Source organism: Brachyistius frenatus, unplaced genomic scaffold, assembly GCF_029030835.1.
Source record: "Brachyistius frenatus isolate BFR_SWC_R1_liver_20210118 unplaced genomic scaffold, ASM2903083v1 Contig_431, whole genome shotgun sequence".
NCBI classification, from domain to species: domain Eukaryota; kingdom Metazoa; phylum Chordata; class Actinopteri; family Embiotocidae; genus Brachyistius; species Brachyistius frenatus.
In genome coordinates this window covers 24,809-49,245 of record NW_027211030.1, presented here as the reverse complement: position 1 = coordinate 49,245, position 24,437 = coordinate 24,809, and the positions used below count along the sequence as shown (strand labels likewise).

Below are 24,437 nucleotides of genomic sequence, written 5' to 3'. Positions count from 1 at the left end.
CTTCACTGGTTACCAGTAGCCGTCCGCATCCGTTTCAAAACATTGGTATTTGCGTACCATGCTGCGAACAGATCGGGTCCAGTCTACATCCAGGACATGGTCCAACCCTACATCCCAGCCCGCTCCCTCCGCTTTAGTAGCTTGAAATGACACTTACTGATAGCACTCAGTAGTTTGGCTTTCTTGAAGAAATTGTATTTTCTTGATTCCTGTTGTTCTGGGTTTTGTACCCTCATGGTTGAAATGCACTTATTGTAAGTCGCTTTGGATGAAAGCGTCAGCTAAATGTAATGTAATGTAATGTAATGTCTTCTACTCACTTCTAGTTCCAGGTACCACGGGGTACTACAGTCCTAAGTGTAGCTGGTCGTCATAGCGACACTTCAAACTACCGCGACGTCATCTTCAAACACTCGCTGCATTCCTACTGAGCACGCCCAGTAGGCATCATCCACCCAGAGCGGGAATGTCTCACCAGACACCAGATTTAAAACGTCTGTATATATAATATAAGAGAGGATGTAATCAGCGTCAATCAACTCAGTTAAGGGACATTGTAAAAGTCCAACATTAGTAAAGAAGGTATTTTATGTTTCCTTTTTTCAACTGACTTTTACATAAAATTACCTAACTAACACTTTTGCTAAAATACAACAGTGTGAAATTACAAAAGTAGTAAATCTGTCATTGAAGACTTCAGGAAAGCGCTTCCCTGTTGTCCTTCATTGTTTTGCTGTATATTCTGTAAGCAGAAAAACAGTCTAGTGAACACGAATATAGTCGGTTATATCCAGCTTCGCCTCGGGAGGTAAATTCATCATCACTTTGGCACGACAGCGGTTCTGCTGAGCTTAGCATTAGCCTGAAAAACAACAACAACAATTATAGTGGAAAACTAATTAGCTGAATCAGAGTTATTTCTGTTGGTGTTGTTAACACGCAGCAGCTTCAAACTCCGTCGATTTCAGCTGGAAAACAAATGTGTGAAATACAGATTGTGTTTTGCTCCTTTGTGGATGCGTGAGGTCGGAGAGACGAAGCAGGTGTACTCGACGTTGTTACGACAGGGTGTGGCCTGTCGGCGACGGCAACACGCGGGTCAGCTGATTTGAGTTTTCAGCTCAGCGAATCGGAGCGGAGCGCAGCTGGCCCGGAGAGTCGCTGCCAACAACAGTACCTTCCCTCCTCATACCTCCTCTCTCTCTCTCTCTCTCTCTCTCCACGAAGGAGTTTCCACTTTAGAAAATGTCTGTGGAAAAAAAAAAAAAAAAAAAAAAAACTCCAGAAGCCAGATGTTTCCGGAAATCACTGAGACTTTAAAACCCATTTTGACCCATTTTAAGGTTTCGTGTCTTCGGCGGACGAGTCGGAGAGCAGCGAGAGAAAAGAGAGAATATTGGGATATTTCATGCATGATGTTGTTTATAATGAGAGTAGAGAAGCATGAAATACTGGAAATGATGAGGGATGCCTTTAGGACTTCGCTGCTTTTATTCACTCGGAGTGACAGCAAGGTGCTTCGTTTTGTTTGCACGCTATCGTTGTTTTCTTTTGTGCTTCGGTTGTGTTTTACAAAAAAAAAAAACACAAAAAAAAAAACGGCAAAAGCCGTCCGACGACTTGTGAAACAAAAAGCAAAGCGAGCGCTGCGTCGAGCGGCATCAACGCGGCGCTGCTCGGCCCCGGCTCGCTCCGATGTGTCGTTAAGGGATTTTATGCGCACGGTGCTTAAAGCGCGAGGCCTGTGTTTAAGGGATCACCGAGGGATGGGCTTTAAGATCACTCACATGTTTGAAGGTGGTGTGAGGGGCGGCGACGGCCCCCGTCTCCTCCATGTACTCCTCCCAGTTGAACTCTGCCTCTTCCTCCATGGAAACCGCATCTGACCAAATCACCAAAAAACAATTACGAATAATTAATATGGTCGTAACGTGGCGTCAAAGCACGGAAATGGTTCGCGGCGCGGTAGTGAGCGCAGCAGGCTGCAGCTCGTCTTACATAACGTCCACAAATCTTCTCCTGAAGGTGGAAATTGTTCACTTTGCCCGTCGGGGACTGAGATATTTAAGTGTCACTTTTATTCTCCGTCGTGTTTCTGTGAGTGTGAGTTAACTGTGTGTGTGTGTGTGTGTGTGTGTGTGTGTGTGTGTGTGTGTGTGTGTGTGTGTGTGTGTGTGTGTGTGTGTGTGTGTGTGTGTGTGTCTCTGGAGACTGCTCGGTGTGAAGTGTGCGGGACTGAACCTGCTCGGTGTAATGAGAGGAAGATGGCAGGCAGCTGATGTCTTGATGGAGTTTGTTTCAAGTAGATCGTAACGTCTGCTCCGTTTTTCACACACACACACACACACACACACACACACACACACACACACACACACACACACACACACACACATTCATAGTTTCTCAGTGACGCGTTAGCTCTCTTGCACTTTTGCCTGCCCTTTGAAGTACCGTGAATATTGCTTTATTTTATATTTGAACTGTATTTGTGTTTATGCACTTTATTTATTTTCTATATTTTGAAGCATCACCTGTAACGTTACACGGCATCGCGTCATGCGAGACGAACCCGAGCATAAGAAGCAAAGACGGGAGGGCGGGGGGGGGAGAGAAGGAAAATGTACAATAGATAAAAGTGATGAACGTAAACGCAAAGAAAACGAGACGAGCGTATCTAAGAGTTGTCCATGTCGAGTGCAGCATCATGAGACCAACCGTCGGTAAGAGTCTCACCTGTGTTCACCTCTTCTTTCTTCCCATTGGTCGGACAGTGTGACGTCACCGCGGCGACGGCCGGCGGCTGCTCCCGAGCGCGAGACTGCATCCTGCGCCTTCCACTTCCTGGTGAGGGTTAACTCTCTGACCCGAAAGCGTTTTCAGTTCTCCTTTACTTGCATCTCTCTCTCTTTTCTTTTTTTTTTTTTTCTCCTCCACAGCCCTGCAGCAGGAAAAAAAAGAAGAGAAAATTAAATCAACGCTGGGATTTATCAAATAACGTCAAATAAACTGCCCGCTTTCCAGAAAAAGAAAAGTCCACGATATTTCCAGGAAGCTGGCAGTTTCTTTTTATTGCTTCTTCGCTTCCAGGAACACGACGACGATTTGAACATAAAAGCTTTTGAAGTTTGCTCAAATAATCATCGACTATCTGGCAAAAAAAATTATCTGGAAAAGTCTTTTTGGCTGACAGGAAATTATGCAAATAGCATTTCTTTCAAATATTAGAGGACGAGAAGCGGGTGGTTTGCATGAACAGCAACGGCCATCGTGCCCTAATGGGCAGAATAGAGAAGAATTTCACCTCCAGAAACTCGGTAAACACGAGAGTTGAGGAAAAGTCAGCTGATCGTCGGGGAATTCCCAGAGGAAAAAAAAAGTCCGCATCCCTCTAAAGTACACAAACTTTATTTTCTAAATCATTAAAGTAGGAAACTTTTTTTTTTTTTTTTCTCATCATCTGCTTCCTCATCCTGCCTGCTGAAATACTCTTCATGCATATTGTCTGCCGGCTGCAAGTATTTGCATACCAGAGCTAAAAAAAAAAAAAAAAAAAACTCCCATCAGATAACCAATCAGAGGCGAACAAAGTAGAAAAACTGGAAGGACACGAGCGATGCAATAGGCCGGGAAATTAGTCCGGCTTGAAAAATATGCATTCAGGCAAGCGTGGAGGCAGAACAACAAAAAGCCGCCGCAGTTCCGTCTGGGAAATGAAAGAGGAAATACGACTGTAAACATGAATGTGTGATGCGTTCAAGAAGCTCTCGCACTCAATTTTACCAATGACGTCATCAGTCATGCTCGTGTATTTATAACTGGCAAGGGGTTACTGTTTTTATTTTGTTTTTTTTTAAAGAGTTTTGAAATGACCCGCAATAAAAACGTTCATCGTCCCTTTCCTGGTATTTTCTGATTCTTTAAGATGAAGCAGAGTCTCCCGCTGATCGGTGCTCACTATCTTCAGCTGGATTCAGACGCCAACGGGTTCGAATGTGTCTCGAAGTGCTGATAAACTTCGGCCTCACGTCCGACCTGCAGAGCCCAACGAGGTCAGAGGTCGATTTCTTTTTCCGTCACAAACTTTGAACGGAACGACGACTAACCGGGTCGTATCTTTTGCTTTATTGTTTATCTTGTTTGTCTGTTTTCAGGTCGATTTATGGCGCTCTCGCACCTACGTTGTTTGGACTCGACCTTTGAACCACAACAGCGGGTGTTAAAGGAGCCTCGGATACAAAGGACCAGAATACGACTCGACGGGAAGAGGTGCTCTCCGTCCAGATCAAACCGAAACAAGTCTGCCTTTTGAACTGTCAGACTTTAAGATCAATTACAGGAAGTTGAGACCGGCTATCATCGGCCATTAAACAGCAGAAGAAGAAAAAGAAGCGCAATAGAAGTAGAAAGAAGCCACGTCGGGAGGAGACGAAGTATTTAACTGTAAAATAGTTTTCCACGAAGAATGGAAAACTATTGTTTTTCAGAGAGGGAAATAAATGATGGTAGCAACAGCTTAATAATAATAATAATAATGATAATAGTACGATGGCAACAGGTTCGAATCATTCTTCCATTTTTCTGCATTCAAACAGAGAACGCGACCAGCTGAACGGACGACACGCCGACATCAGATACACGCCGCCTGCCAACCAATCGGTGTCGAGGTCAGGAAGACGCCGCCCACTCTTGTGATGGCCGCCGGGCGTGAGGTATGTCGTGCCGAGTTCTTTCGTGCGCTCACAAAATAGTAACGTGCAACCAAAACTAATCGGATCACTCGATGTGTCGATTATCACCCCGTGTGCGTTACATCGCCAACACTTCTTGTCTGTACGTTTGCCGGCGCGTTCCCTGTTCAACAATAAACAAACAAACAAACAAGTAAACAGTCGCCGCGATGGTCGCGAACGCGCCGCTCTGGTGATCGCTATGAAGAAAATGCACGCTGGTCTGCGTCGGTCGGTCTGAGCCGAATCAAACAGACCTCGAAGCCTCTCGCTGTCGTTACAAATTCATGTTTTAACCAGTCGACTCACTTAACGCCGTGTTGAGAAGCACCGCTGCTTGTTCTTCCTGATGCTCAACATCATATCCCATAAAAGAGTCATAACTGCTCCGGACGTCAGCGGAAGCGCTCGTTGAAAAGGTTTTTCTGCTCTCAACCTCTTTCGTTTGAGCGAACGTTATAAGAAATTAACTCTATGTAGCAATTTTTTTTTTTTTTTTCCCTGTCCCACTAATCCCCTCGGTAGTCCAACAAATGGGTTGGAAATCCCTCGTCCCGGAGCCTTTAAATATAAATGCAAAAGTATATTAGTCTGTATTTTTTTTAAGCTGCAACTCAGTTATTTTCATTCCTGATCTATCCGAGCACCATTTCTTGATTATTTTGTCGGGTAAAAAAAACATCACAAAACAGTAAAAAAAAAAGAAGAAAAAAAAAAAGGCCATCACTCAGAGTCCCTGTTGATATCATTAAATGACTTGTTTTGTCCAAGCGGCAGTCCAGAGCTCTTAAATGTTCAGTTTACGATGACATAAAACAGAGAAAAAACAAGCAAATCCCCGAACTGCAGAAGCAGCGAACAGAGAATTAACTGCTTATCACTCCTTGTGGTGCTTCGTTAAAGCTGTAAGAATGAGCTTAGCGAGATGAGGACAACACATCGGAGACAGGTTGTCATAAAGAAGTATTTACATAGGAAAGAAAAACAAATAAAAATCAACACGAATGTCTTCTCAACAACAGGACAGTTTGTAACTTGCCTGGTGGTTGTCCTCGGTCACGCAGTCACATCACCAGTGACTCACTTCCACACACTTTCATCAACCTGGCAATTAAGCTGCCGTCACACAGCGATCCCCAAAGAAAGCCCACAAAAACAACAACAACAACAACTCCGAGCTTCCGAGGTCATCACTCTTCCCCCTTCCACCCACCCCCTCAATGAAAACAAAAATCAGCATCCAAAAGAGCAGAAAACACAAATTATTCCACGACTGGGTGAGCCGACCCAAAATCCTCGTATTGGACCCACGAAGGCAAAAAAAAAAAAAAAAGAAAAGAAAACGTGACGATCCCACGACGGGACAAAAAAAAAAACGGCTTCCGAAGAAAAAAAAAATCCAAAGAAAATTAAAAGCGCACAGAAGATAGTCCCGTTTGAGCCGAGGGTGTTTGGAGAACTGTGAGGCTGCGGTACAAAGGCTGTGACAGTCTCCACAACCACCCCAGTGTGTGTGTGTCATCCCCCCCCCCCACACACACACACACACACACCCCTGACGTCCCACAGTGACTCCAGCATACATCCGTTGCGTAAACAACGAGCTGAGCTAATTTGGCTCACATGACGCCGTGCGCTGCCCCTCTCGCCCCTCTCTCTCCTCCCGCTGCCTCCGATCCTCCGGCAGCAGCGACGCGTCGCCGTCGACGACGGCGTGCAGCAGCTCTCTACGGCTCTCATTAAAACTCATCAAAGTGCACTCAAACACTGCAATCACACGGGAGGAGGAGCAGTTCGCAGCCGCTCTTCAACCTGTTTTTTTTGTGGGTTTTTTTTTTCCTCTCTTCCCCCTTAAAAGGCCTTTTTTTTTTTTCCCCCACACCGACTGAGCAACGCAGATATTTTTGTTCCAACGCTTTCAAGCGAAGCGGTTTGAAGCACGAGTGACGTTTTTACGGACTTTTACGGTTATTTAAAGCAGATATTAATCGCAACTTGTAATTTATCCCCCGGACGGTCGGTAATGAAGAAAGTAAACAACAAACATTTGCTTTTCAAATGTGACGATTTTGCGGCTTTTTCTGCTTTTGAATTGCGCATATTTCGTGTTTTGGGCTGTTTCTCAATCGTTTTATACAAGAAAAGATGAATCTATCAACCAAATATGAAACGAGTGAGGAACTGCAGCCCCAATGGGAGTTTTTCGAAGTCTCTGCCGTTATGGGCATTCGCATTTTTGTGTTTTTTTTTTGCTTCCATGAGGACGGCTGTGTGGTTAAAGTGCCGACTTTGAGCTTTAATTTGAGGGCTTTCACCACCACATCAGATGAGGCGTGTAGGAGGTTGCAGCCCTGTCATTGTCCACCTGCGCTTCCCAGAAATTAAAGGCAATATGTATTAATAAAAGAAGAAAATGCCCCCAAAAACACCCTGAAAACATTAAAACTGAAAGTTGCTTCATTTCAAATCCAGTGTGCTCAAAGTCAGAGCCCAAAAAAAACAACAGGAAGTGTGTCACCGTTCAAATACTTAAAGCCTAGCATTGCTCATTTCCCTAAAAACTCTCCCTGACATATTTATTATCTTCGTAAACTTTTGGAAAATCCTCTGGAATTCAAGAGGTCACGCATTTTATTCTTTTTTTTTTTTTTTTTTCCTTTTCTTTTCTTCTTCATCAAGTTAATGCAAAAAAGAATTTCCTCATTAGACAAAAGACACATTCATGTGTACGAAGACGTCTAAAACATGTGTTTTCCCTCAAGACGGAGTCTTTATAATAAATTTTAAGGGCGTAAAGTTTGTAAATGGAAAGAAGGGAATTTAAATTTCAGTGCTTAAATCTCCCAAAGTCAACTCAGATAATCTCATCGACTCCTTGTAAGAACATGTTGAATTTTTTATTTTATTTGGTCCCTCGCTAGTTAAACAAGTTTTATAACCCCGAGGAGACAGAAAACCATCCGCAGGCTGATGTTCAGACTCTCGACTGTTCGACTCACTTTTTAGTTGTTGTTTTTTTTGTTTTTTTTATTATCCCAGAAACGAAGCCGAGTCGTTGCTGCAGTTTTTCATAAGAGTTGACCTGAAGCTTAAAAAGCCTGCAGGAGGAAACAGCCCAGATTGGTCACCGGGGGATTAAACCGGTCTGGGAGTGTTAATCTCAGACGCAGGACATTTGTTGCCCCCGTTGTCTCAGATTGAGCAGAGTTTTTTTTATTTATTTTTTTTATAATTGATTAGCCCCCGATGGGGAGTTGGGCATCCACGTGCTGCCCTGCCGCTCTCTAAACCCATCCATTGCCAAAGATTTAATGGGGGATTTAGGAGATTAACTACCACTGCATGGGCTTTGGGTTTTATTGCATTACTCCCTATTAGGTTCTCCTCTTTTTAGACCCATCCAAGAGTTGTTTCCACTTGGCAACGGGGCGTCTCGATAAAACAATTTGTCCTCTGTTTTTCCAACTCTCGGCTCCTACAGTTCGAAACGCAGACGCGTGGCAACAACGCGGTCACTGTGTCGGGGTTTTCTTTTTTTTTTTTTTTTTTTTTTACGGCCAATTAAAGCAGAGCTGTGATGCTCACTGGGATCATCTTAAAATGATGAAGTGCAAAACAGAAACAGGAGAACAGTGCAGCAGCCCCACCCCCTCCTCCACCCTCCCTCCTCCTTCAGCCACAGAGCTTTCTTATTTCAACATGCTAGTGCTAGAAACAACTTCCTACTGCGCACACTTTGCACAACCTGCAGCTCTGAGACTCTTGAGAAGTCAACTCTGATATTTGCTTATACGCTTATTCAAATACGAGGCCTGGAGTTAAGTTTGCCAAGAAAGAAAGAAAGAAAGAAAGATCAATATTTCCTGCAAAGTGACCCCTGTGTTTCCTCCATATCTTTGCGTCTGTCATTAGGACAGACTGTGATTGTGTCCAAAGAGACACTCACAGGAAGATCAACACACAATGTCTTATCAAGAAAGCAGCTCAATGATTTAAAAAAAAAAAAAAGGAAAAAAAAAAAATGGCCGTTGGGTGGTTCTTGCTTTAAAAAAAAAAAAAAAAAAATACAAAGCCAACAGTCCACAGCATTAATAATGTGCAGCAGGATTTGTATTGATCCTCCACCCCCTCCCCTCCCCCCCACATGGAGGAAATGGATCACGTATATTTTACCTTTGTGCTTTTCATATCTCCTGTATTAGTGCTACTGTTTTTTTGGCTTTTTTTTTTTTTTGGAGCACGTTTCCTTCATCTACCAGACTGCGCTCACATACAACCATCCCCACTCGCAGCTCCATGCGGGAGGAGGAGGAGGAGGAGGAGGAGGAGGAGGAGGAGGGGAAGAAAAAAAAAAGATCTTTGTAGCAACAAGAAGTCTGGAAAGCATGATTTATTCATATTGCACGTGAAATCGTCGGCTCCGTATAACGCTGCTGTCTTTTATTGTTTCTGTTCATTATGGTGACGAATTTAATCTGGAGGGAGGAATCCTGTGGAATAATGCAAAGCTGCAAAACCCCGGATTTGCAGACCGCCCGGCAAAAAAGAGAAATAATTAAATAGATCCGCGTGGTTTTAACCCAATTATCTGCTTAATCATTGCAAATGTACCCACAGAGAAACAATACCAGGCGTAAAATATATCTCACCCGACTGTGCAATCATCAACATATTTATCAAAAGATTGCATGGGGGGAGGGGGGAGAGAGAGAAAAGGTGGAGGGAAACCTTCCTTCTGTGGCTTTTTAACTGGAAAAATAATATGAATGTGATATAACGAGGTGTAGCAGCAGACGCATCGTATGAGCTGCAGCATTTCTTTCTTTCTTTCTTTCTTTTTTTTTTTTTTTTTTTTTGGGGTGTTTTTGTTTTCGATAAAAGTGAAAGAGGAAACGTTAAGTGCACATGAGGAAGATGAGGCTGCGAAGGGGTGTTGCCGACCAGCAGGCTGGCTGGCACTCCGGTCATGTACTTTGCACACTCAAAACTGCAGCGGAAAAAAACTCCCACGGAGTTGCCAAATGCACACTTTGAATTTAATTGATTAAATCTCGTGTAGGTCCATCAAAAGAAACAGAACCGGGCGCGTTATCTGCCGTCGTTTTATTTTTTCCTCGTTCAAAGATTTTAAGGCGCAGTTTTCCCCCACGAACACCATAACCCGCCATGTTGAAAGTGGTTTGACATTTTGGCAGTGTCCGGTATTTTCCGGTGGCTTTTCGCGCACCTAAGGGTGACGAAAAAAAAAAAAAATCCCACATGACTCATTTGCGGCCGAATGACGGCGTTTCTAACGCGGATCTCCGGAAAAAAAACCAACAACTTCGCGTTCACATCAAGACCAAAATTTGCGTCGTGGTCTTTTTAAACACAGCATTACAAGAAAAAAAAAAAAAAAAAACACACACGCACGCACACACACACAAAAAAAACAAAACGCGTTCAAATAAACGTTTCAGCTTGTTTTTTCTCGTGCGGATTATTTAAATTCACGTTATTCTCGGAGCAGTTAGTTGCGCGATAGAGTCGGAAAAAAACAACGCAATAAACGATATTACCCGAGAGTGCCACGAGACAACGTCCTCTCCGCCGGTGGAAGCTGTTAATTACAGCGCGCGAGACACACTTTGAGCAACTTGGGCTCGTGAACGACCGCTCGCGAATTTTTTTTTATTATTATTTATTTTATTTTTTTTATTTATTTTTTTTCTCGTTTCTACAGAAACCGCCTCGGGAGCACTTCGGGTATTTTTTTTTTTTTTTTTTTTTTTTTTTTGTAAAGCGGAGGAGGAGGAAAAATAACTCTCCCCGTGTTTATTTCGTCGACACAAGGCAAATAACAAAAACGCAGCAGCCCACGGGAAACCTTCCGCGGACCGCTCGAGCCGTCACCTGTCTTACCTGTCCAAGTTTTTGTGTCGCCTCTCCTCCTCGAGACCCCCTCTGGGTTTTTTTTTTTCTCCTCCTCTCGCTCGCTCTCTCCCTCTCTCTCTCTTCTCCTCCTTCGCGTGAGCCCGAGCGGAGCAGCGCGAGCGACGTCTTTCAGCTGCTGCCGCTGCCCCCGTTCCAATATGGCAATTCCCATCTGCGCATGTCCAAAAAAACATCTACAGATATTTTCAAGCCAACTCCTTCATTGACCTTTCAGCGTGGTAGCGAAAAATATTTCTCCAGCCTCGTTATAAATAGGGAACTGAAGTTCAGTCGACACCTACGAGAACAAACACGCCGCGGCGGGGGGTGGGGGAAAAAAAAAATGTGTGTTTCTCAAGGAAACATTAGTTTTATCCAAGCTTGTTCGGATGTAATGGAATAAACCGGCAATTAATCACTGTTGGTGTTAATAAACTTAAATTAAATCTGTCATCTGTTAGTGTTTACAAACATATTAGATCCCGCAGGACCTTCATTTTATTTATCTTAACAGTTTTATGATGAACAGGAAGAAGACTCCTTTAATCACATCGACAACAAAAGGGGAACTACTTTTCAGGAAGTATATAATGTGGCTGCAGTACAATTACATCATAATTAGCCGTTTATGTGCATAAATAAGCCTGAAACGTCAATATTTCACGCTATCTCGGCACCGTTTTGCTTTTTTTTTTTTCCACCGACTTCTTCACCTCCATTAAACCTTTTTTTTGTTTGTTTGTTTTTGCGTTTTGGACATCACTTTTCTCCAAACAGCTCTTGTAAAAACAATGGCCTTGAGACTTTGTTATTTTCAATAACGCAGGGCCAAAGCTTTATCAAAGTCAACACTATCCTCTAGTGGTGGGAGCGCACTGCGTCACGTCTGTTAGGCAGGCGGTCGTGCAGTATGCGGCTCAAAGGTTGGCGCACATTTCCACAAAGAGATCCGTCAACAGTCAGACTATAACGCCGCAAACTGCCCCGGCGAGAGACGGTGTGGGGGAGAGTTTTATGGCGCTGAAGTAAACTGAACTTTCCGATTACAGTCAGACAGAAAGTGAAACCAGCTCAATGATCACTGCCGGTACAAACCGCGAGGTTTGTTGGAGGGGGGTAATTTCTTAAATACCCCCCCCAGTCAAAGCAGGTTTCTCTTTACGCGTGGAAGCTCACCGTCGACGTTTGGAAACGGTGCAAAAATAATTGCTGAATCGTCCGCTGAACTTTTGAGTGGATTGATTTGTTACTCAGCATATTTTGGGAATCCCCTGAAAAAGTCTGAGAGGTCCTCTCCCCCCTCTCCTCCCCCCCTCTCCTCCCCCCTCCCCTCCGACTGTGCAATAAAGTTTTCCCGGGCACGTGAATAAGTCATATATGCATATCGGAGTGGAAAAACGAAAAAGTCTAAATTAAAGTTTACCTGCATCTTTATTTTCTTTCCTTCTTTGGTTTATTTGTCTTATCATGGCCAGAAATATAATATCTGAGTATTGTAAAGATCTTTGCCTTAATTTTTTTTACGTTTTTATGGTCCTTCTTAAATTATTTTAGTTATATTTTATGCAATTATACAACTTTGAAACACTTTTTGACAGACTTCACTTACGACGCAGGCTGTTCATATTTCACAATAAGATTCAGACTTCACAGAGTCAATAAAGAGACACAGAGCAGGACTTTTGAAAAAGTTCATCATTCATTTCTATTAATGAACATATAAGTTCCTTCTGGCCCCCAAAAACTTTTTTTGCAAGGTCATGTTTTACAAATTAAACCGTATGCCATAAAGTATTTCTGATTACAAAAGAACAAGTGGCTGAGATGGCAACAACAAAAAAACTTCTTTCCCACAAAATTCAGTTTAACATTTCAAGCTTTTGTCAAATTTGTGCTCTTTTTAATGGGAAATAATGTTTATTTTCACCCTATAAATCTCAAAAAGCCCTTTAAAATAACCGTTCCCAGAAAGATAATCACTTGTTGACATGGCTTCATTTTATGTGGCGACCTGCCAAATTAATGGGGGCACTCATTTAAGGCTTAAAACCAACACAATACCACCATTTCAAAGGGATTTAATTCACAGATAAAAGACCAAATGATTGCGTTGTGATAGAAGGTGGCGCGAGCATGCGTAACTGCACTCCGGGTTTTATTTTGAAACTTGTTCCGGGAAGTTAAATGTTGTGTTTATTTACAGAGGCGGATTTGATCCGTAAAGACACAAAGGAGTCATAAAGGGAGAAGAGGCGCTCGCGCTGGTGTGATGCCGCTCGTGGAGCAGATGGTTAAAGCGTGCGCCATTAATCTGCCAGAGAAGAAGCTTTTCCAAGCGCGCGGGATAAAGGATTTTGCCTCCCTTTTACACCAACACGCACACGCACCCGCACACGCACACGCACACGTGCGACTTGTGCATGAGCCCGCTGCCTATCCGCACGCAGCAGACGACCGGTTTTGTTTTGTTTAGACAACGCTTGTTAAAAGATTAGTTGAAGACGTGTGAAACTCCGATGTTAAAGTTCTCCGGAGCCACTTTGTATTATTATTATTATTATTTATTTTATTTTTTTTACGTGTTGTAAAATGGAAACCTATATTGCTTATTTAGGTTGTTATTGTTGCTTTTAAAATCATATGGCCATCATATGCTTTAAAAAGTTGGAAATGAACAGAAAGGAAAGAAAAGGTTCAGTAAGTCCAAAGACATTTAATGTACAACTTTCTGTTGGAGGAACAGTTCAGTGTAACGTATTTAGGGATTTGTGACGTTTTCCATCATGGTGGGTGCCCATAAGTACACATTTTTGTTTCAACAATTGCTTTTCATGACACCCCCCTCTCCCCTTCCCCCCCTTCCCGGTTACCTTGTTAGTGTATTTGTCCTCTTTAATTACAGATAAACCGTTTTTCTGCAGGCTTGTGTATGTTGGATAAATTGGCATCAGGTAAATGTAATTAGAAATCCCATTTCTACACCTTCGCCACCTCTAACCAGACTACACATATGGCTGTTTTGCTCATAAAATGTGCACCGTAAAGACTGTGAACCGACAGATTTTCTGTCCCAGCTTCACCCCGAGGCAGAGATTTGCCTCCCGGGCTGCGCATCACCGCGCGTCACCGCGCGCCACCGCGCGCCACCCACCAACTCAAAACAAAAAAAGCAGCTCGGTCTCGCGCACATTCAAGGAATTCTGTTGCGAGACCCAAGTCATGGTGGCGGAACAATAACAGGAAGTTGGACCGATGTCTCTTCAGAATAAAACAAAGGAAAAGAAAGTGGAAAACGTCCGGTGGGGGGGTGGGAACAAAAGACAAGGAAAAGCCCAGTTAGGCAATATGTGTTTTAGAAACATGACAGGTATTTGTAGGGACATATTTCGACTCCACTGAATTTATTTGACGTTTTTAGTTACATTTAAGATCAAGATTTGACACGATAGATATTAAGACAAGCTTTTAACACATTCTTAAAGATTTAAGCCAGTTGTTTCTAACCTGTTCAGACATCTTACAAAACCCAGCGTGAAGTCAAGGTTGAAATTTCAGATGTCTTTGAAGTTGTTAACAGCTTCACCACATAGTGATTTATCCTTCTAAGCATTGAACTTGTTCATTTTTTTTTAGTAAATGTTCAAATGATCCAATACCTTAGCAAAAATGTCCACTTTTTTTTTTTTTTTAAGTAAGTACTTCATCTGGCAACACCTCCGATTTATCTGCTGTCCCTGAACATAAAACTGGATGTAAATAAGTTCAAACATGCTGCAAACACACTGATGCTTCACTATTACAAATCTTGTACTGTCATATATTTATAATAATATGTTAGACGTAGGGACAAAACCAGTATATTTACTTAAATACTATAATTTTGTTGCTAATACTTCTGTACTTTTATTCAAAAATAATACATTATTTCCACATCGTTTCCACCACCGGAGACCTGTAAATATTTAGGGTTACTACGGCCTTAACGTAAAAAAAAAAAAAAATCAGATTATATGAAATTATGTTGTATATTTAAATGACTTATTGTGGCAGTTTGTAGTTCATGCGCAGCCTTTTATTTTGAAACACCATGACCGGAAGTTGGGGCGACTTCACCGTTCGTGTTTTTCGTTCTCACAAACATGGATGTGAGTCCGATAATCGACCGTCTTGTTGAGCTTCAGCATCACGAGATGTAGCATCAGCCACCGGAAACACTGAAGGAGAACTTTCCCTTCCAGCCTTCAATCGATCACCGGAAATAGAAAATCGGGCGGGTAGTGTTTGTTTTGTTTGTTTTTTTTTCCTGGAGAAAGGTTGAAAGTTAACGTCACCGCGGAGGCGCTCCTTTTGTCTCCTAACGGCTGTGTTGTTGTTGTTGTTGTTGTTGTTTTTTATTATCGTGCCACTATGGACATGTACGTGTACAGCGGGCTCGTCCCGGTGAAGAGATTCTTGAGTAACGTCCCGTTTGAAGTCCTAAACATGTCTGACGTTAACAAGGCGAATCCTCACGGCTGCGACGACGGAGCTCTGACGGACAGGTTCGGGGTCCTGATCCAGGGACTGCTCGCTGTCGTCGCCTTCAGCACGCTGATGTGTGAGTACGGGATCGATCAGCACCGGGAAACACGTCCCTGACAACAACAACAACAAAACATCCCCGACAACACCGACTGTCGTTTTTATTCGGCCGCAGCAACGCGGGAAACGCGAAGTGCACAAAACAATGCGTTTAAAAGGCTCCGCTCGGCCACGTGGCGTTTTGTTGACGTTTGTTTACACAGAGCCTCGTTTCAAAAATGTGCTAATTTAACATCCCTTCGCTTTTCAGCAAGACGACACACCAGATAGTAAATGCTTTCAAACGCGATCTGACTAATAAGGATTCTCTTTTCATTTCGGCATGCATCAAGTGTTGTAAAAAAAATTCACATTTGAAAGATTTTTCAGCTTTTGTTTTGTTGATTGCCATCATTGCCGTCCACAAAGTAGACCACCGCTACTCTGGTAAACCAGCTGTTTCAGGATGTATTTGAACAAAAGCACGCGTGGATTATGGTATGTCTGAACGCCGAATTAACCGTTAACACCCAAATTAACTTTGGGAAATGAAGGTACCTCATACCACACCGGTGTGTGCCTGTAGTCTAAGGACCAACGCAAATCACTGTATTTCTAACGGAAGTGTCGTCAGTGTTGCAAAATGTCTTGTTTTGGATTCAGGACCTTTTTTTTTTTTTTGCTCTTAAACAATCAAAATTGCCTCCTAAGTGCATAATGATATTATTTGTATGTAATCAGACACGTGTAATGCAATCAGCAATATAAATGTTATATATCATTCTATAATGTAAATGATTAATAATTTAAGAGACTTCAACTCAAGTTACAGCCTTGTGTCTTTAAGTGAGATATAACTGGAGAATTTCAGCTACTTTGACAGTGTTTTTTATTTTAGTATTTGCCTTAACAGCTAAACAAGATGCTGCTTGTGGACCGCAGTGTGGACGTACTCGGCACCAACAATGCCTGTTGACTGCTAAGAAACTTGTGATTCTGTGGCAGCTGACTCACCAAATGTGGAGCATCATACCAGTTTAGGCACTTCGGGCAATGCTCTTATATTTCTGCAGCAGCGGCTGAGAGGTGCGACTGGTGCTCGGCCAAATAGGAGCACTTTAGGGCGTGTAGGAACTTTATGTTGTTTGTTTTGATGACTTCCTGGAACATATTTTACTCCACCAACCACTTTGCCTGAATATTCAGACTGCTGTTTCTGCTTATTCTGTTGATTTTATTGTGACCAAATGGAGCTTTATTGATTAGTTGATTGCCTGAAAATAATCCCCAACTATTTTAATAATTAATTGATCTTTTTGAGTCATGTTTTTTAAGGGGGAAAAAAATGCTAAAATTCTCTTAAATGTGAATATTTTCTGGCTACTTTAGTTTTTTTGTGTGATAATAAACTGAACATGTGGTCGTGGACTGTTGGGCTAAAACAAGAGATTTTAGTGCTGCAAGGAAACACTGGCTGACATTTATTTGATCACTTCCTGACATTTAAACAGCTAATCGGTAATGGAAAAAAAACAAAAACAAAAAAACAATCAACACATTAACTGACAATGAAAATAAGCATAATTTACAGCCTCAGAAATGACGGGTACAAAAGCAGCGTTGAGCCCGTTTTATATATCCACTTATCTCAAGGACTGTTGGCGTCGGATCTAATCATCAGTGTGTACTTTAAAAGGTCAATGCAGTCGTGGGGGATTTTCATCAGCTAATCGAGCAGCCCGGTCGAGTGCGGCTGAATCACTCAGAGCAGTGAAGTGTTGCAGGATTACAGGCCGGTGCCTTGGAGGAGGGGCGGGGGGGGGGGGGGGAATCAATGACCTCTAACCTCCACTCAGTTAGTTATTAGCGGAGGAATCAATGTCCCTCCTCTCTATGTTTTCCAACCCTCCCGTCTCCTGTTCTCAGAGTTTCTTGTAAGTGTCACTCCTGGTCACCTCACATGCAACCTGTTGGTATTTACTCGGCGTTGTTGCTGTGCAGCGGAGCATTAATAGCTGCTCGGCTGTGATGGCGGTGGCGGCGTGCCAAATCCCAGCTGCACCGTGCGTCCCTCCACCGATCCGTCTTCCTTCACGGCTATTTTTGGGAGTTTTGTTTTTTCCCCCCCCTTTCCGCTGACTCGCCATTACGCCTGCGACTCACACAGTCCAGATAACGGCTGCATGTTTAGCTGCTACAGTTTCTTTCAATGCAAAACAGCTGATAAGTAGAAAAGTCTTTGTTTTTTTTACTTTCAGAGCTGAAACTTTCTCGGATTTATGCACCGCATGTTTCTCCAGTCTTGTTATAAGAGAAATTTGATATTTTTAAGCGATCTCGGGTTGCAACTAATTAATATTTTCCTTATTGGATCATCTGTCGATGACTTTTTACTGTTATTAAAGTGATGGTTCAGCCTAGAAGTTTCAGAAAACAATGATACTTGCCCATAATAAGAGCTTCAATGGGGTTTTTTTATATAAAATGGAGCAAATCTTCAGTTTATGAGAAGCTGGATTGGCAGATGTCAAACATTTTTGTTTAATGCATGACTTCAATTACTTATTATCAATATTACTGGCAAATAAACAACTCGTATTTTCAGTGATCTGAAGAAGTTGTAGTCCACGCGTGTAAAACTTAATCAGGATCAGGAAGCCTCGCTGCCGTCCTCACATGCCGAGTCACATTCTGTGACCTTGTGAGATGGCGAGATAAAGGAACAGAGGGCGTCTGTTCACCCCGAGCCTGCTGGGAGAAATGAAGTGAGGAGGACAGGTCTGCGTTTCATCTCTCCTCCTCCTCCTCCTCTTCGTCCTGCAGCCCTGCAGACGCACGAGGTCGAAACCCGCCGCACTTGTTTTTGCAGGACGAGTTGTTTCGATGCGTCGTTGTTGATCCCCGATTTGTCTTTCGTTCTGTTTGCAGTGAAGCGGTTCAGAGAGCCCGTCGGCGTCAGACGGCCGTGGAGAATCTGGTCAGAATTGTTTTATTTACCTCCACTGTTTCCTGTTGGCATTTCTGTCTGCGAATAAATCAGATTCATCATCTGGACATTCAGAGTCTTCTCGGAGAGTCTGCGAGTGTTGTTTCCCCAATTCAAAATGTTTGGAAAGACATTTTCTAAACATGTAACGCAAGCAGATAAAAAATTCTAAATGAATAGTCCTGTCTTTTGATTTTAAATCAAATTTTCTGGAGCATTATTACTGCTCTTGTACTGTATATCTTCACGTGTTGTTTTGGCTTACTATTGTTTTTCGTCTCTTTTACTTCTGTTTCATGTTGAGCACCACTTTTGTCCAAACTGTGTTATAATAACATGCACTATAAATAACATTTGATCATCTTTTCCAGGTTTTTTGACACGTCCAAACAAGCCATCGGTGCTCTTTTCATCCACTTTGCCAACATCTTTCTGTCCACCCTGACCAAAGAGGACCCGTGCTCTCTGTGAGTTCTTTAAGAGCACAGACGATTCACGATGAGATGAGATATGACAATAACAAGCAATAACTCAATTTCCCCCCTTTTTTTTTTACCGAAGCTACCTGATGAACTTCCTGCTGGATGCCACGCTGGGGATGCTCATCATCTGGCTGGCGGTCAAGCTGGTGTCCAAGCTGGTGGAGTACAAGCAGTGGACGCTGCTCATGTTCGGAGAATACGGTGAGAGAGACAAGTCCGTTTCTTTCTTTCTTCTGTTTCCAATTCTCTCTTCGTGTCTGAAAACATTAATTTCCCGAGGTTGTTGGATAGACGTAGCTTCTGTCGCCTCTTGGGCTGCAGCTCTGAGTTTCTGCCACCAGAGGGCGCTGTAGCTTCTCCAGAGGCAGACGGGGAGGGATGAGGAGAGCCAGCAGCTCCAGCTGCAGCCCAGTGTGGAAAACATTCCCAGAGATGAACTCCACCTCAGTTGTTGCACTCACTCAGTCTACGGGTTGTTGTTTTAGTTTTTTAGTTTTTTTTTTTTATCACGGTCAAACTTTCTGTGATGGAAAATTTTACGAGCTGAAAGAGCGATGACATCTTCGTCTCACTTCACCGTGCAGCCACGGGACAGTTTGTAGTTAACTCTTTTGAAATAGGTGTTACAGAAACATTTGTGTCGCCCTGAAAATGATGATGAGTGTTTTTTCTTGTGTCTTTGTCGTCTCTCTCTCTCTCTCTCTCTCTCTGTCTGCCTGTTAATCTTCCTTCCTCCTTCCTGTCTTAATGACAGACCTGTCCTCTGTTGTGTCTGCTGCGGTGAGACACCTGTTGGAAAGGCCGAGGCCAGACTGTGTCGCTCACTCAGGATGTTACTTTTCTTAAAGTCTTATGAAAGTGAGCTATTCGTATCAGAACGCAGCTCGATCACGGAGGAAATCCGTCAAAGCTACGGAGTTTATCAAGTAAAATGAATGTGCGTGTCGTTGCTGCTCCAGGTGACCCCCCCCAGGCTGCAGCGTGGCTGGGTCAGGGTGGCATCTACCTGCTCATCATGGTGCTGGAGAAAGGCGTGATCAGCCTGGTGCTGCTCGTCCCCGGATGGACCAAAGTAAGACGCCTTCACAGCTCCGTTGTGCGCCGATCTTCTGTGTGACATTATCGCACGGAAGAGAGTCTCTTATTTCATTCTCAAAATGGAGAAAATGATGGCGTCCGTGACGCCACTTAAATACACCGCGATTGTCTACGTTGTGGTTTCATCCCAAAACAGTCTCGCCTCCGTTTAACTGGGAACTAAAAATGAGGTTTTCTGTCTTTTAATTGTGACAAACTTTAACGTCGCTGATCCGAGTCGGGTCAACCAGACTTCATGAAAAAAACAGCCTATTTTAGAAATCTTCTCTCGTTTCCGTTTCGTCTCTTATTTGGGGTGTCGTTTTGAATTCCCCGTCGACATGAAGACATGAAAGTCATCGAGACTTCAGGGAGACTAAACAAGCAGGAGGGAGGAAAAAAAAAAAAACGACTCGTCCTTTGAATTTACTGGAAACACGGCGGCATCGTTCGTATATTCGAAGGACGGTTTTGTTTGCATGACATTCGGGATCATGTTTGTTTGTTCGGCTTAGCCTTGGCAACAGATGCCCTTCTGAGGAATAAAATAAAAAAATGCTGCTTATTTGTTTACTTCTGATGAGTTTATTTCCAGACAGAGTGAGTTTTGTTTCGTGAAGCTCCTCGTGCTGTTTAGAGATCCATCTTCCGCTGTTTAAAGATTTTCTTCTACAGACATCTGATTATAAATATTATCATTAGCCAAACGTCTTCCAGTCTTTCAAATGGTTCTTATTTATATCTACTGTCTTATTTATATGGATACATCCCATTTTAACAGATTAAAATCTATAGAAACTGATATTATAAGTGCTAATGATACTGAAAACAATAAATATATAAAGCCTACAGATAATTTTTTTTTTATAAAGTTACAAAGATGGTTTGGATCAGAAACGTGTAAATTTGACCATAGAAACCACTTTACAATTAATAGAGGACATCAGCGAGCAAATAAAAAGATAAAATAAACACATTGAAATATGAATATTAAAACAACTGCTAAAACGAGCGTTAATCATTATTATATTCTCCGATGTCAGGAAGTGAAATCTGTTCTCTTCCTGTGCTCCAGTTGCAGGAAGTGTTGCTGAGCTACATCGCCGACCCTCAGCTGGAGCTGGTGCTCGTCATGCTCATCGTGCCCTTCATCGTCAACGTGAGTTTCACTGTCACTGTGAAAATGTGTTTTTTTATTTTAATGAAAGATATTAAATATCTTTTTAGGGAAATACAAGTAAAACTGATCTGACTTTGATTTGGTGAAGTTGTATTGTTCTCGTTCGTCTATATAAATAAGTGCAAGTGCGTAAATGAACGGAGTTCCTATGTTGAACGATGAACATTATGATGTCATCGTGACCTCTGACCTTTTCACCACCAACTCTGCGGTGAATAAACTCCGGGTCTCGTCTCCGCGGCTCCTCCCGCAGTCCATCATGTTCTGGGTGGTGGACAGCCTGATGATGAGGAAGTACAAGACGATGAAGAGCCCGGACGACTCGTGCGACAGCTCGGCGAGGAAGGCCGACTCGGTGCCGTGGGGGAGCAGCGAGGAGTCGCAGGTGAGAATCACCGACGTCAAATACGTCAAGAGTTCAACGAGCAAACGGAACAAAGTGAAAAAAATAAAAACAAAAGTTAATGTCCTCATAGAAATGAATACATTTCATTCAAATTACAATTTATATTACACTTGAACATATCAAAACCAATTCTTTACAGATTTACTTTAAATGATCTCTTTTATATCAATAAACTTGAACAATATTGTTTAAAATTTGAAAATCTACAAAGCAATTTTTACTACTTCTTTTTTTTATTTATTTTTTTTTAGCAAAAAATAGCAGAACATTTTATAAAATCTTTAATAACCTTTTCCACCCGTCTGAAATATTTGTATTTTCATATAATGATTTTTTTTTTATTTTTTTTTTTTTATCAAGTTCCATTAAAATATTTGAATACGGCCCTGAAATAAGTTAAATCCTCGACCCATCTGCTGTGGAAGTGACTCATCGGTCCGTAAACAACATGACTTTTGATGTTATACAACAAAAGTTCTCTTTGAAAAAACAATCTTGTTCCCACCGAACTTTCAGGCAGGAATGTGACAGTTTAACGTCTCTGAAGACTTTTACTGTGTGTGAAAATGGGCGTTGATGGTCGGTGCACCCGCACGCTCACACTGAGTGTCAACCGCACCTGTTGTTTTGGGGGGATCAGTGCGCACACACACACACACACACACACACACACACACACACACACACACACACACACACACACACACACACACACACACACACACACACACACACACACACACACACACACACACACAGAGAGAGAGAGAGATTTCCTCCCTCTCCACTTTATGTAATGAGGAACAAGCCCAGATAAATTCAGTCCAAGAAACCCTGAGTCACTCTTCTGCCTGTCCTTCCTCATTAGTGTTTCCTCTTCGATGTGGAAGTTTAAAACTCTTCTAAGAAGAAAGGTGTGAAGTTTTGTAATTTCCTTTCAAGGGTAAATTTTCTTCTTTTTTTCCCCCCCCTCTCTTTCTGGATTATTCACTGTAAATAAACACGGACGGCGTCTTTAGGTCTGAAAAATTTAGCCAGTTTGAAAGTGCCCTTAAAATGCAGTACCACTGAGGGCCACCAGGGCCACCTAAATACTCCTATTCAAAAAAGCTCTTCCTCAGCTCGTCCAAATATGGTCACTTCTGGCTCCAAAAAAAACAACCAAAAAACTTCTGGATAATATTGTGGTTTTTTTTTTTTTTTTTTAAGCCTCCATACTTTCAGTCTCTGGCCAAGTAATGATTCTTGCAGAGTTTCAACTTGATTTAACGCAGAAAATCCAAGCAGCCTTGAAAGCTCAGCACCTTCTCAAAGTTTAAAAGTGTTGGGTGTCCACATACTTTTGGCCTCATAGTTCAGGTCTGGAAGGTGCTGATTTGGCTTTTCTTTTTCTTTTTTTGTGGTAATTCATGAGAGTCAAATCCACTTTTCTGCGCTGTAAACAGCACAGAAACAGGTAGGTGCTGACATGTAGCACATTGAGGAGTTTTTCTGTGTGTTTTTCACGTGGGATTCTGGTCGGTCCGGTCTGATAAAACACTAACGGGCCTCTCGGTCCAACAGCCGCCTCCACGCAACACAGAAGCTCAATGTCATGCCATTTTTTTTAATTCCTCGCTCAGGAAAGATTGAACTCACAGACTCGACCGTCGAGGGTGCGCGGCCCTCCTATGTAACGGGACCAGAGCTTTTACCTCCCCCTCCTCCCTCCTCGTTTCCTGGTCCTCTGCCAGGCGGCCATAAATCAAGCCTTCATCCCCAGAATAAGAGTGACATTTATGATTCTCTTCCACGCGCTGTTGTTATGGAAAGCAGAGCTGAGTGGAGGAGGAGGACGGATAGAGGGACATTATAGGACGAGGTCTTAGTGGGGGGGGGGAGGAGACCAAAGCTGGAGCCACAAGGCTGTTGTTGTGGACGGTATATAGGGGGGAGGGTTATAACGTTTCCTTCCATCATTACAAATTGTTTAGATATTAACTTTATCCAATCAAAAACTAATTAGGGAACTAATTTAATGTGTTTAAAGCCTCCGTTCGCTGTGTTTCTACTAGAAGAAACTTTATGTGCGCTCCGATATCTGAATCTTTCTCGGCTCCGTTAAGTCGTCTTCACGTCGGTTTTCCCTTCGTGTCGTACCGCAGCGTAAAGCAACATGTGGAAATTTATAACGCAGTAAATGTCAAAATAGTCGTGGAATTCAGCCTCTCTGAGGTTTGAAGCCCTCCTGCTGCTCCTGGAAAGCGTCTTCAAGGCTTCACGTTAAACGGGGATATTTTCCACTTTAGGTCCGAGAATGCAAAGCGGAGATTTTATTTTTCCCGAATGAAAAAAACCCCGCAGCAGCTGATGAGAAGTGTCCTTCGGTCTTCTTTTTTTTATTTCATTTTTTTCCCGCTTGCATTGTGTCTGAATGCTAACGAAATGTTCGTTTCTCAGGTGCTGCTGACGGTGGACACGGACACGGAGGAGGCCTCGGAGGGGGAGGAAGAGGAGGAGGAGGAGGACGGCGGCGGAGGACCGTTACCCAACGTGCACTACTCAGGTGGACCGCTGAGACCGAGCTGGGTGGCGGTGTGAACCCGAGGTGACCTCGTCCATCTACCGTCCACACAAAACACCACACACACACACACAAAACAAACAACAACAAAAAACACTGAACAGCCTAAATAAAAAAAAAACAACAACCTCACATCCTCATCTCCTCCGATTTGAAGGTCTAAATATCGTTTGCAAGCGAAAGGCCCCGTTAACGGTCCTGTAACCTGTGAATGTGAAACGCTTCGGTGCATCAAACAGCCTTCTGGGAATTAGAAAGTAGTTTTTAGCGTTTAGCACCTCGCTGCCTCCGTTTCCAGAAAACGTCAGAGCGTAAGTGATGTTGCTCATTTATCGTGTCTCGTATTCCAAAGAGGAGCCGAGTGAAGTCTAAAGTGCTCCGTGAGGTTTTCACTCAAAGATAATCACTTCAAATCCGCCTTTTTGATTTAAGGTGTAATTATGAGTCGTTCCTGCACGTCCTCCCTCCGACTGCCGACTTCAAGTCAAGACGGGTGATCAGTGGACTTTATTTTTATTTTTTTTATTTTAAACATTGGCT

At 42.8% G+C, this 24,437-nt stretch overlaps 2 protein-coding genes across 2 annotated transcripts in view; one reads left to right on the top strand and one right to left on the bottom strand.

Annotated features, from left to right (window-relative positions):
* The window catches only part of sfmbt2 (Scm like with four mbt domains 2), a 43,813-nt gene extending 32,940 nt beyond the window's left edge, over window positions 1-10,873 (bottom strand). The window contains 3 exon segments of the mRNA XM_069725591.1: window positions 1,788-1,882; window positions 2,737-2,941; window positions 10,632-10,873. Of these exon segments, the coding sequence (XP_069581692.1) occupies window positions 1,788-1,882; window positions 2,737-2,827 (186 nt within the window). The 5' untranslated portion in view covers window positions 2,828-2,941; window positions 10,632-10,873.
* A 4,064-nt stretch (window positions 10,874-14,937) lies between these two features.
* On the top strand, window positions 14,938-23,967 carry tmem110l (transmembrane protein 110, like). Its single transcript, XM_069725597.1, has 8 exons — window positions 14,938-15,240; window positions 18,132-18,180; window positions 18,561-18,656; window positions 18,751-18,872; window positions 19,631-19,743; window positions 20,824-20,907; window positions 21,182-21,313; window positions 23,774-23,967. The coding sequence occupies exons 1-8, from the start codon at window positions 15,051-15,053 to the stop codon at window positions 23,912-23,914; spliced, it is 927 nt and encodes a 308-aa protein (XP_069581698.1). The 5' UTR covers window positions 14,938-15,050; the 3' UTR covers window positions 23,915-23,967.
* The last annotated feature ends 470 nt before the right edge of the window (window positions 23,968-24,437 follow it).

Excerpts from the sequence above, each read along its gene's own strand:
- tmem110l (XM_069725597.1), top strand. The coding sequence starts at position 15,051 with ATGGACATGTACGTGTACAGCGGGCTCGTCCCGGTGAAGAGATTCTTG. Across the intron at positions 15,241-18,131 it reads CGCCTTCAGCACGCTGATGT|TGAAGCGGTTCAGAGAGCCC; the intron begins GTGAGTACGGGA and ends TTCTGTTTGCAG. Across the intron at positions 20,908-21,181 it reads TCGTGCCCTTCATCGTCAAC|TCCATCATGTTCTGGGTGGT; the intron begins GTGAGTTTCACT and ends CTCCTCCCGCAG.